Consider the following 12,129-nt stretch of genomic DNA (forward strand, 5'->3'; position numbering starts at 1 on the left):
AGAAGGACCTTCTCTGTGAATATTATAGTCATCAACACTTATAGGAGGTTGTGTGGGAGAGAGTGATGGGTGGGGTGGGAATTCAGGTGACTGCTTTAGTGGGTGATGGTGGTTGTGTGGTCTGGTGGTATGAGCCTCAAAACTGGTGTTTCAAGGGAGGGAGTGACAAGTCTGAAAGAGCAGACGAGGAGCATGGGAGACTGTGCTACCTCCTGTTCCAGTGTTACGAGGGACAGTGGAAGAGAAAACAGACAAGAGTGCCACAAGGCCCTTAGGAAAAAGCCATGGATATCGGTTAGAATGAGAAGGTGAAGGGTTTGCCCAGAGAAGAGGCTGTCCATGATTAATGACTGTTCCAGAGGGTGCAGTGAGTGGGCACAGGGATTAGGAGGGTGGAGGGTGGCATTGAGGTCAGGTGAGGACATATCTATTCTGTGGCTGGCCAGTAGAAATACTATATGAGTAATGTATGTCATTCTAAATTTTCTAGTAGCCACATTAACAAATGCACAAAGAATCAGGTGAAATGAATAAGGTATTTTATTTAACCCACTATCTAAAATATTAGCATTTCCACATGTAATCCGTATAAAAAACACTTAAGATATTTTACAGTTTTTCATACTAATAATTCAAAAATCTGGTATGTATTTTACAGTCAGAACACATCTCAGCATGGACTAGGCACATTTCAAGTGTTTCATAGCCATGTGTGGCTAGTGACTACCATGTTGAACAGTGGAAATCTACAACCTTTTGGGAAGAGAATGGGAGTCTTGGGCTTCTGGCGGTGTCTGGCCTTGGTCTTGACTCTCTCCAAGGCGATGGGGAGGTTGAGAGTGTGGAGAGAGAGTGGTGGCAGGTGTTTGCAGGAACATGTGGAACTCTAAGGCCCCCCACCTTCACTCTCCCTGTTGGAGGTGTGTAGGCCCAGCAGGGTGGGCTTACCTGAAGAGGGGGCACTCTGGAGGTACCTTGTACCCTGTGATAGAGGTGTGGTAACCATAGTATGTATGTATGTATATATGTATGTATGTATGTATTTATGAGATGGAGTCTTGCTCTGTTGCCAGGCTGGAGTGCAGTGGTGTAATCTTGGCTCACTGCAACCTCCACCTCCCTAGTTCAAGCAATTCTCCTGCCTCAGCCTCCCGAGTAGCTGGGATTACAGGCATGCATCACAATGCCTAGCTAATTTTTGTATTTTTAGTAGAGATGGGGTTTCACCATGTTGGCGAGGATGGTCTCGACCTCCTGACCTCATGATCAGCCTGCCTCGGCCTCCCAAAGTGCTGGGATTACAGGTGTGAGCCACCGTGCCTGGCCAACCATTGTAATTATTACAAATGACTCTTGGAATATATTCCTGTGTTGCTAGGGTTCTTTGGACAAATCTTGAGAAATTGTGGTTTAATTAATATGTTCTACTCAGGAGTTTCTAGATGTGCAGAGGCCATGGGGATTATCTGGATCCTGAAGGATGTGCCAGGGAAGGCTTGTCAGTTCAGATGGGTTGAGTCTGTCTTCTTCAGCACTGGGCCATGCCAAGTATCTCTCCATTTGTCTACTGATGATAAAGCATCTTCATTCTTTTGGAGATGTGGTTGTAATTGAAGAAGCTCTACGGTGGAGACAGAAAAAAGCATGTTTTTTTTTTTTCGAGACGGAGTCTCACTCTGTCCCTTAGGCTGGAGTGCAGTGGTGCGATCTTGGCTCGCTACAAGCTCCGCCTCCCAGGTTCATGCCATTCTTCTGCCTCAGCCTCCCGAGTAGCTGGGACTACAGGCGCCCGCCACCATGTCCGGCTAATTTTTTTTTTTTTGTATTTTTAGTAGAGACGGTGTTTCACTACGTTAGCCAGGATGGTCTCCATCTCCTGACCGTGTGATCTGCCCATCTCGGCCTCCCAAAGTGCTGGGATTACAGGCGTGAGGCACCATGTCCGGCCACACAGTTTCTTTTTCCCTCTTGTGGGATGGTAGAGGGTGGCCATAGAATCAAGTTCTTTGGGTTCCTTTAGTTATTTGACAATGTTTTCTGTTGGACTTTTCTTTCTTTCTTTCTTTCTTTTTTTTTGAGACAGAGTCTCGCTGTGTCACCTAGGTTTGGATGCAGTGGCATGATCTCAGTTCACTGCATCCTGGGTTCATGCAATTCTTATGTCTCAGCCTCCTGAGTTGCTGGGATTACAGGTGTACGCAACCAAGCCCGGCTACCCACATTACTGTTTCCTTTACATGGACTTATTGTTTTGTGTAAAGGAAAACTTGGAAAGTCTTGTATTCCTAGTTTGGTGTGTTCATCGTGTTTTCGTATTCCATAAATGTACAATAGCGAAATAATAAATGTTTACCCCAGTGCCTCATAAAACTGGTTCCCGTCCCGCATTGCACTTTGAGAAGTGGTGCTGTAGATGGAGGGTCGAGGAGTCGGGGGGCAGTCGTTCTGAGAGTGCTCTGGCCCCTTTGACTGAGAGAGACAATGCCCTTCCCAGGTGCGGCTCTATGAGTGGACAACAGAGAAGGAGCTGCGCACTGAGTGCAACCACTACAACAACATCATGGCCCTCTACCTGAAGACCAAGGGCGACTTCATCCTGGTGGGCGACCTTATGCGCTCAGTGCTGCTGCTTGCCTACAAGCCCATGGAAGGAAACTTTGAAGAGGTGATGCTGGTGGGGGGATGGGAGCAGACTTCTTTCTTGAGCCATGGCCCCTGCAAGTGTCTCTGGTGGGGAAGGATAATCCAGCCGAGTATTAGGGGCAGAAATGTTTTCTGTGGAGCAGACATTCTACCTTGATTAAGTATTTTTAGAGACTCCCAACTCGAACTCTGAGTAGGCTCCATCTCTGGGCAGTTGGCAATCAAATGGGCTGCGTTGGCAGAGAGGTCGGGGGAGAATCCCTCTAGGGTGACACTTGTTGAACACTGGGCTACATCTTCTGCAGGGTGGGGCCTTGCTCCTGAATAAAGGAAACACAAGTCCCAGAACTGGATTCCATGCAAACTTCTGATTGTGTTTTCTTGTTTCACCTTGTCTGTTTTAAGATTGCTCGAGACTTTAATCCCAACTGGATGAGTGCTGTGGAAATCTTGGATGATGACAATTTTCTGGGGGCCGAAAATGCCTTTAACTTGTTTGTGTGTCAAAAGGACAGGTGAGTAGTGGCCAGCTCTGGGAGTGGTGGGGAGGTTGGGAGCTCCCGGGTCTCTGGTGGATACAAGCATTGGGTTCTGTGTCAGGTTCAGGTGCTCCTCTTTACAGAGATAGCACTTTCTTCGTGAGAGAGTAAAAGGTGACAGAAATCCACCTCTTTAGATTGGCTCCCCTACTGTGGAGTATGTCAGCTTCCCAGGGAAGTTCAGCACCGTGACCACTGCACGTGGTCCTGTCTCAGGGCCTGTGGTGGAAACAGGAGGTTCAGAAACTTACTTTCTCACCACCTTTCAGCGCTGCCACCACGGACGAGGAGCGGCAGCACCTCCAGGAGGTTGGTCTTTTCCACCTGGGCGAGTTTGTCAATGTCTTTTGCCACGGCTCTCTGGTAATGCAAAATCTGGGTGAGACTTCCACCCCCACACAAGGCTCGGTGCTCTTTGGCACGGTCAACGGCATGATAGGTAAGGTTACCCCCGTGGGGCATACCCCCACACAGGCCTCCTTCCTGATACCACCATTCTGAGGGACTGGGGAGAGCAACTGGATAAGACCTAGGTGTTTACTAGAGGAGGCTGCAGCACATTAGCCCTCCCCGAGCTGCTCGCCTGGGCTGCCCTTTACGTAGAGGATGCGTGCTGTGAGGTTGACCTCCCTGCAGCTCACTGCCTCCTTCACTTCTTCAGGGCTGGTGACCTCACTGTCAGAGAGCTGGTACAACCTCCTGCTGGACATGCAGAATCGTCTCAATAAAGTCATCAAAAGTGTGGGGAAGATCGAGCACTCCTTATATCCTTCCCAGAGCCATCCCCTTGCTGGGAAGCATGTCCCGGCATATGTGGCACATGGAGTCACATTACCCGGAAGCTGCTACATGTCTTGATTAGGTTCCTGTACAGAACAGGTTTTTTGTTTTGTTTTGTTTTTGACTTTTTCATGTGGAAAATTTCAAACATACACAATAGAACAGTATAGTGACTCCCAAAGCACTTATCACTCAGCTTCCGCTGGTCCATCTTGGAAATGCACGTTTATATTCCTGAAATGTGTCCGCCTCTGGCCCTTGGTGTAGCAGGTGAAATGTAAGTTTAGATCACAACACAGGAGCACATCCTTTCAGGGATTTGGTTGAGGGCAACAGTGTCTGAGACTAGAGAGACTACCAGAAGAAAGGGAAAGGTGAAGAAGCGGAAAACGCTGAAGCGCAAGAATTTACCACCCTGGGACCCCCAGAATCCAAGTGCTATTGGAAGTTGGTTTAGTATAGGAGATATAAAGGGCCCTCCCTGCCCCCGCTGGAGGTCGGAGGAGCTCCTGCCTGTGACTCTGGCCCGGCTCTAGTCAAGGAGGGCTAATGGGCTGATTTATTGTTTTTTGCTAACTATCAAGACTTTTGGCAGCCCTGTCTCACTGAATCTCAGTTTATTCATCAAGGGAGCTGCTGCTTTTCTTCTTTTTTTTTTTTTTTTTTTTTTTGAGATGGGTTCTTGCTCTGTTGCCCAGGCTGGAGTGCCGTGACACGATCATGGCTCACTGCAACCTTGACACCCTGGGCTCATATGATTCTCCCACCTCAGCCTCCCGAATAGCTGGGACTATAAGCACATGCCTCACCTGGCTAATTTTAAAAAATTTTTGTTTTTTGTAGAGACAGGAGTTCATGGTGTTGCCCAGGTTTGGTCTTGAACTTTTGGACTCAAACGATCCTCCTGCCTCAACCTCCCAAAATGTTGGGTTCACAGGCGTGAGCTGCCACCACACTGACTCCTCTATGAAGCTCTGAGGCTAGACTTATACAAGTGGTTTTTGTGCATCAGCTTTGCCTAGAGCACGTTTAAAGAACTTGCATACACGTATGGTCTTCACATTAATAGACTCTGATCTGTACTTTTAAAAACTTTTGAAGATCACCCCAATTGAGAACCAATTAGATTAGGTCATATTTTTACATTTTTTTCAATTCCAAAAATGTCCAAAAAAAACCAAGGCGAAAGGAAAGTGTCATTTCCTTTTGAATCCTGATGATTGCTTTTAGATTGTGGTCTTATTCAAAGGTGGGGATGACTGAGGAAGGTGTTTCCTGATAAGCACATGTTCCTTAACTCACCCGTCCACCTGGAGATCCTTTCACACCGAGCGGAAGACAGAACCAGCCACAGGTTTCATCGATGGTGACTTGATTGAGAGTTTCCTGGATATCAGCCGCCCCAAGATGCAGGAGGTGGTGGCAAACCTACAGGTGAGCTGTGTGTTGTTTAGCCCTGGGCCGGACAAGTCCGGTGCAGGTTGGGGCATGCCAGGAGACTGTCTCTGGGCACCTCTCCCCCTCAATTCCAAGGTGCGAGGGGCCCTCTGTGTAATCCTTACCAGATAGAAGGTGGAGTCTGAGGGAAAAGAGATGTTTGTAGTTGTGGCTTGTGGGTATCTACTAGGTACCAGATGCTGTGCTAGTAACTCTACCCATGTTAACCCCATCCTTGAGCAATGAAGACACATCTGGGATCTCTGGCAAGACCCAAAGGTAGGAGGCAGGGTCAGGATCCTGTAGGGAGGAGAAATGGCCACTATTCTGGAGTTCAGGATATTGCTCACTGGAGATGGTGTCTGAGGGACAGCAGAAGAGGGAGAATCTCGAAGAGGGAGAAATAGACCAGGTGGTGTCCTTGCTGACCTGTACCACTCAGGGGGAGGTGTGGGTTTCTGGTGAGTCCTTTCTCTGCCATGACGATGGTGGAGTCTTGTGCCTCCTTCACTGGGGGCATTCCCTTCCCCAGCTGTGGGTGAGCGCCCTCTTGGTCCTCACAGCCCCGCCCGTCTTCTCATTGCAGTATGACGATGGCAGCGGTATGAAGCGAGAGGCCACTGCAGACGACCTCATCAAGGTTGTGGAGGAGCTAACTCGGATCCATTAGCCAAGGGCAGGGGGCCCCCTTTCTGACCCTCCCCAAAGGCTTTGCCCTGCTGCCCTCCCCCTCCTCTCCACTATTGTCTTCTTGGCCATGGGAGGCCTTTCCCTAAGCCAGCTGCCCCCAGAGCCGTAGTTCCCCTACGTGGAAGTGGGGCGGGCTTCATAGAGACCTGGGAATGAGCTGAAGGTGAAACATTTTCTCCCTGGATTTTTACCAGTCTCACACGATTCCAGCCATCACCTTGGACCACCAAGCCTTGATTGGTGTTGCCAGTTGTCCTCCTTCCAGGGAGGGATTTTGCAGTTCTTTGGCTGAAAGGAAGCTGTGTGTGTGTGTGTGTGTGTGTGTGTGTGTGTGTATGTGTGTGTGTGTATATCTCACACCCATGCATTGTCCTCTTTTTATTTAGATTGGCAGTGTAGGGAGTTGTGGGTAGTGGGGAAGAGGGTTGGGAGGGTTTCATTGTCTGTGAAGTGAGACCTTCCTTTTACTTTTCTTCTATTGCCTCTGAGAGCATCAGGCCTAGAGGCCTGCCAGGCCATGGGCAGCCTGTGTGTAAAACCTGGAGATGGTGGATGATCCCCACACCACAGCCCTTTTGTCTCTGCAAACTGCCTTCTTCGGAAAGAAGGAGGTGGGAGGATGTGAATTGTTAGTTTCTGAGTTTTACCAAATAAAGTAGAATCTAAGAAGAAAGGTACGTTTGTTTTTGCTTTTATTCACCCTGCCCAGCTATCCAGGACCTCAGGTATACTATTCCTAATTTACTGCGAACGTAGGCAGTATTCTACTGTTTATGGCAGCTGTTGCATTCACTTGCCCTTGCTGTTAGAACAACTCTTTTCAGGTAGTGAAAGTGAAGACATCTATACCTCTTCTTGATCACGTGATTGTTTGATGGGATCCCAAGGATGATGGGTTTAGAAATTCACTGGTCTTTTTGGTTGTCCTTGACACCATTTGATTCTTACTTGCCTCTGCCAGTAACCTGCTGGGCCTGGGCTGCCTTTCCTGGTTTTACAGCCAGCTGTGTGTGCAGTGTCTAGTCATCTAGCCTGCAGGCCACCTAGTAGCTTCTCATGTGCCTTCCAGCTGCTTGTTGCCACATGCCCTTTGAACCCTCATTTTGTTTCCTCTGATCTAATCAAGTGACCATTTGGTGCTTTTGGTTTGAAAATACAGCAGGAGTAGGGCACATATGGGTTCACTCTTCTGTCTGGCAAACAAAGCCTGTCTTCTTTTCAGCTCGGTGGGCCAGTGTCTGGGCCCACGTTTCTCCCAGTGATCCAGTGGGAAGAAAGGCTGCTCTGTCCCCACAGTGGAGTAGGGTTGATCCTAGGCATATTGGTGGCTCCTTTAAGACCAGCCTTTGATACAGTGTCAGGAAAATTGTGGTTACAAGTTCAAATTGTGGTTTTGAGAGATTCTAGCTTAAAAGGAAAAGAGCAAAGAAGCATCCCTGGTTTGAGGGTCTTCTGGAGGAAGTTTCCTTCCCTGAAGGAATTCCTTGTGTTTTACTACCCTTTTTTCCCCTTAGTCTTCTGAGAGTTCTGGGGGTGGGGGATAAGGTCTTAACAAAAAATAATCAGCATCTCAAAAACCACAGTTTGAACTGGAAACCTAACATTGTGATTTGAATTCTAAAAGTCATGGTTTGAATTTGAAAGGGCCTCCCCGCCCCAGAGGCCAGCTTTAATGAGGCAGGCAAGCAACAGTCTCCACATTGTAAAAATTTAATCCTAGGTGGGAGTGCTGACTATAAGGTGTCATGATCAGAAAGACTGGAATGTGTTGGGATGATCATTCTGGTCTGACCTGCAGCTGCTGAGACCTGCTATTGAAGAAGGTTGTCAATGACTTGTCTTGAATTTGGAGGCTTGTGGAGTCCTTGCTATGTTTTGCTGTTTTTTTGTTTCATACACTCTTGGGTATATTCACTCGGGATTGAATTCCAACTTCGGAAACTGATGTTCTGCTGCCATACTCCCACATCCCCTCTTAAAAACCATTAATCAGCTCTCTAGGGTGAAAGGTTGTCTTTGGAGCATGGCTCTAGCCAGCTGGAACAGCTCCATTCCATGTAGGCGCTGATGAGCTAGCATCACTCCAGGCCTCTGCACGAAGGGACCTTTGGGAGAATAATAGAAACACTGACTCATCACATGACCATTTGGAGGGATCACAAGCCAGAGGCCGTCATTCTGCAGCCAACAACAACTTGGATCCTCCACCCTCGGTGGAGGGTCCCTTTTGTTACCGAGAAACCACAAGCCACAGAAGTGGGGAAGGAACACAGGAACTGCAATCAAGGGATATGCCTGAACTAGTCTTGAACAATAGTAAGAGACTCTGTGTCCAAACTGAGAAACCTCAGGGTCAAACAAAAAGACAAGAAAAACAAAAACCAAACTAAAGGGGCAAATGTTGATAGGAGCAAGGTGAATGCCATAAGGTCACCACAACTTTATGGGGAAATGAAAGAAATGCCAAGGGCAGTTTGGACGTTATTTGGAGATTCACTAACAGGAATTTACTATGTATTAAGTATCCTGAATTCCTTAGGGTAGATGTGGGTTTTCTTCAAGCACAAAGTTGCATCTCAGCTATTGCAGCTGCTCTTTGGCCAATATGGAGCAAACTGCCAGAGAGTGAGTTTTACAGGGTGAGGTGGAGTGGGTGGGGCTCCATAATGTAGCTAAGAACAGAGGTAGCTGAGGTGTGCTGGAGTGTGAGAAAGAAGATGGCATGAAATATGGTAGTCATGTGGACACTTGTTCTGTGTATGCCTGTTGAAAATTTGGGTAGCTCCCCTAGGGCCAGGAAGAAAGAGCACCTATTTGACATTGGTGGTTTAGGGGCAGTGGAGGGGGAAAGTGCAACCTTCAGATGTTTGGGTAAAGAGAGAAAGATGCCTTAGGATTCTGAGAGTCCTTGGAACTCAGAATGGATATGATGGACGTGGCATTCATCTTATATTACAGAATATTTTGGCTCCTACTTGTTGAGAATATGTTGACTAGATTAGAAAATGGGCCAAAACAAACAAGGTGAGATAAAGCCTCAAGGTGAATGTCTGCAAAAATGTAGCCACACAGGTTCAGGTAGGAAGACCACTTGGCAGCTTGTGTTTAAATAACGTAAAAGCACAACAAAAAATGCCTGCGTTTTGTTTTTGTTTTTGTTTTTTTTTTGAGACAGTCTTGCTCTGTCACCCAGGCTAGAGTGCAATGGTACCATCTTGGCTCACTGCAACCTCTGCCTCCCGGGTTCAAGCAATTCTCCTGCCTCAACCTCCTGAGTAGCTGGGATTACAGGCACCCGCCACCGCGCCCAGCTAATTTCTGTATTTTTAGTAGAGATGGGCTGTCACCATATGGCTAGGCTGGTCTGGAACTCCTGACCTCAGGTAATACACCCGCCTTGGCCTCCCAAAGTGCTGGGATTACAGGCCTGAGCCACCACACCGGGCCACCTGCAGTTTTTCTTTACTGCAAACTCAGTGTGTCATAATTAACATCATGGGGTTGCCAAAAGTAATATTAGGGTGCATTAGTAAATATGTTGTCTGCAGGAAGGAGGCATGAGTCCAGGCCACCGCTGGTATGCCATGTCCATTTGTGGCCACCAATGTTAAGCACCTCAGTAAAGGCAGAGGTAGCAGGAAGGCTAAAGGACCTGGGATTGTTCAGCTGGGAAGTGAAGACACTTTAAATGTGGTTCAAAACTGGATGGGCTGCTTCTTAACAGGTAGTGAGTTTCTTACCCCTGGAAGTATTTAAGCAAAATCTTGACTAATTGTGAGTGGCTAAGGGAAAGATTACTGCATGGAGCAGAAGGTAAAATCAGTTATCCTTTCAGCTTTCTCCCAGCGGGATGATTTTTATTTCCACGCACCCATTTCCGCACCCCTTCCTTACCTAAATCCCTACGCGGACCCCCAGTCTCTGACCACAGCCTGGGGCAGCTGCAGAAGGGGCAAAGAGGAGCGTTCCAGATCTGCTTCTGCCTCTCCACTGCCAACGGCGCCAGCTGCTTCATCGCCTTGCCACCAGCAGTCGGGAGGCCAGCCATCTGCCCCCTGGGTGCCCAGAGGAGGCCGGGGCTTCAAGAGTGGCTAGGGCCCCCGGCCAGGGAGCGGTTGGACCTACAGATCAGCGCACGTCGGCCAGGGGGCGGTTGGACCTACAGATCTACGCACTCCGGTGTTAGGGTGCAGACCTGCTGGCAGGCTGGGGGCAGGCCTAGAACTGCCCAGCGGCGCAGCGACCTGGCGTCCTGGGTTCGAATTTCCACGGTTCCCACCTCATGAAAACAAGGCGTCTCAGGTCCCACCGACAGGGGCCATGCCCGGGGCGCGCAGCCTCGGGCGCTAGCCTTATTCCTGAAGTCTGTTTCCTCCTGGGGCCTCGGTCTGACGCCCTCAGTCAGCGCTTCGCAGGAAGCCGACTCCCAAACCCGGGCAGGGGGTGTGGGCCAAGGGCGAAACCCCGCCCCCAGGGGTCCCTGATCTTTGCCCCGGCCCCGGGCTCGGCGCCTCTCGGAGAGGCATCAGCAGGCGGACGGCGTTGCCTTTGTGTGTTTCGCTTCGAGGTGCCGGAGACCCTCCCCAAAGCCGTCCGCCGCGTCCCCTCGCGGCCCTCGGCCCCTCCTCTCGGCGTCCCCAGCCCCCCTGCTCAGCTCCGCTTGCCAGTTCGGGAATTGCTGGTTCGCTCCCCGCGGCGCCAGGAGGAGGGGCGAGAGCCGGCAGCCCCCTCCCCCGCGCGCGGCGCAGGAGCTGAGCCCAGCCCGGGGGACCCGCCGCCGCCGGTCATGTGGGCCGGACTGCTTCTTCGGGCCGCCTGTGTCGCGCTTCTGCTGCCGGGGGCTCCAGCCCGAGGCTACACCGGGAGGAAGCCGCCCGGGCACTTCGCTGCCGAGAGGTAAGCGCCCCGAGCTCCTCCCCGCCCCCTCGCCCGGGAGAGCGCTACCCGCGTGCAGCCGAGAGGCGCGGAGCGGCGCCTAGCAGCCGCAGGCAGCCACGGGTCGGGGATTCCTCTGGGGTGCTATCAGCGCGGGCATAGCTCGGGGACGGGACAAAGAGACAGCAACTTGTGCCTCTAGGCGGGTGCTCCTCGTGCGCCCCTGGCTGGGGCTGTCCTGACTGGGACCTAGGGGGACGGAGGTCCAGGCGCTGGGTGACTCCTAATGTGCCCTGGAGCGCGGACCTCCGGAGAGGGGAGCCCAGGACGTGCCATCTGGTATCCGGACTGTCTGGCTCACCCCGCAGCGTGCCCATGGCTCTGTCTGGGCAGCGCCTGGCCTCCCCCACTGCGCGGGGCTTTCCCTAGGTCTTGGCCCTAAGAACGTCGTGGACCTTGGAACCGCAGGGGTCTCTGGGTCACCTTTCGTTTTCTGTCCGTGCGTGCGTGCGCGCGTGGCGGGGTGGGGGGTGGGGGTGCATGCCCCTCCGCCGTCTTTCGCGAGGAATGCCGCCCTCCACGCGTGCTTTCCCCCGGACTGCGGCGGCGGGGCGGTGAGCGTGTGTGCGTGATGCTCGGAGCTAGGGAACACGGTGTCAGCGGGCGGCCTGGCCCGCGGCCACGTCCTCCGGGGGGCGCACAGCGGGGGCGGCCCGGCCAAGCTTGCAACTCGCACGTGTGTTCCACAGCCACCGCCAGTTCCTGCTCAGATCCGGCCCCGGCGCCGCAGCGTTCCACAGGCTCCCACCACCTGTCCCTCTGTCACCAGCCCTAGGAGGCTCCTTGGGGCAATCTGGCGGGTGCTCGGTCCCGGCTCACCTGAGAGTTCGACTCCATCAGCCTCCCTGGGCACCCTTTTATCTGCCGCCTTGGTGGCACTGCCTGTCAGTTTCTGAGAGTCCCAAGGCTCCGCTCATTCTCCTGGTCCCCTCCTTGTCAGACTGCTGCCATATTCACTCCAGCAAGGGGGTGGGTGAGGCTTCACTGCCAGCTCCCGCCAGCAGGAGGGCCCCCCTTTCCTCTGTGATGACCTCAGAGAGGGAAAAAGGCCCCAGGGACAGCTTTCCTCAGACTTTTCTGTGCTGCCATGGCGCCCTGAGCTTCC

The 12,129-nt window shown here is 51.4% G+C and overlaps 2 protein-coding genes and 1 long non-coding RNA gene across 29 annotated transcripts in view; 2 read left to right on the top strand and 1 right to left on the bottom strand.

The window, feature by feature from the left end:
- The window catches only part of DDB1 (damage specific DNA binding protein 1), a 35,643-nt gene extending 28,881 nt beyond the window's left edge, over positions 1-6,762 (top strand). For 2 of the 4 annotated variants that reach the window (XM_077962652.1, XM_015114008.3), the window contains exons 22-27: positions 2,495-2,665; positions 3,049-3,158; positions 3,452-3,621; positions 3,844-3,946; positions 5,273-5,396; positions 5,986-6,762. In XM_077962652.1, coding sequence (XP_077818778.1) covers positions 2,495-2,665; positions 3,049-3,158; positions 3,452-3,621; positions 3,844-3,946; positions 5,273-5,396; positions 5,986-6,069 — 762 coding nt within the window. In that variant the 3' untranslated portion in view covers positions 6,070-6,762. Of the gene's footprint in view, positions 1-2,494; positions 2,666-3,048; positions 3,159-3,451; positions 3,622-3,843; positions 3,996-5,245; positions 5,397-5,985 lie in introns of all 4 variants that reach the window. The other 2 variants (XR_013403727.1, XR_013403728.1) reach the window with 2 other exon arrangements.
- A 2-nt stretch (positions 6,763-6,764) lies between these two features.
- LOC106993223 (uncharacterized) lies at positions 6,765-10,527 on the bottom strand. The gene is made up of 2 exons (XR_001439396.3): positions 9,984-10,527; positions 6,765-8,194 (listed from the first exon to the last, which is right to left on the bottom strand). It is a non-coding gene; the product is annotated as an uncharacterized LOC106993223 (long non-coding RNA).
- The window catches only part of VWCE (von Willebrand factor C and EGF domains), a 38,072-nt gene continuing 36,314 nt past the window's right edge, over positions 10,372-12,129 (top strand). For 23 of the 24 annotated variants that reach the window (XR_013403723.1, XR_013403725.1, XR_013403724.1 and 20 more), the window contains exon 1: positions 10,372-10,985. Coding sequence is in view for 20 of the 24 variants with exons in the window: in XM_077962635.1 (XP_077818761.1) it covers positions 10,372-10,985 (614 nt within the window). In the remaining 4 variants the exon portion in view is untranslated. The remainder of the gene's footprint in view (positions 10,986-12,129) is intronic. The other variant, XM_077962651.1, reaches the window with a different exon arrangement.

This window comes from Macaca mulatta, chromosome 14 (assembly GCF_049350105.2).
Source record: "Macaca mulatta isolate MMU2019108-1 chromosome 14, T2T-MMU8v2.0, whole genome shotgun sequence".
NCBI classification, from domain to species: domain Eukaryota; kingdom Metazoa; phylum Chordata; class Mammalia; order Primates; family Cercopithecidae; genus Macaca; species Macaca mulatta.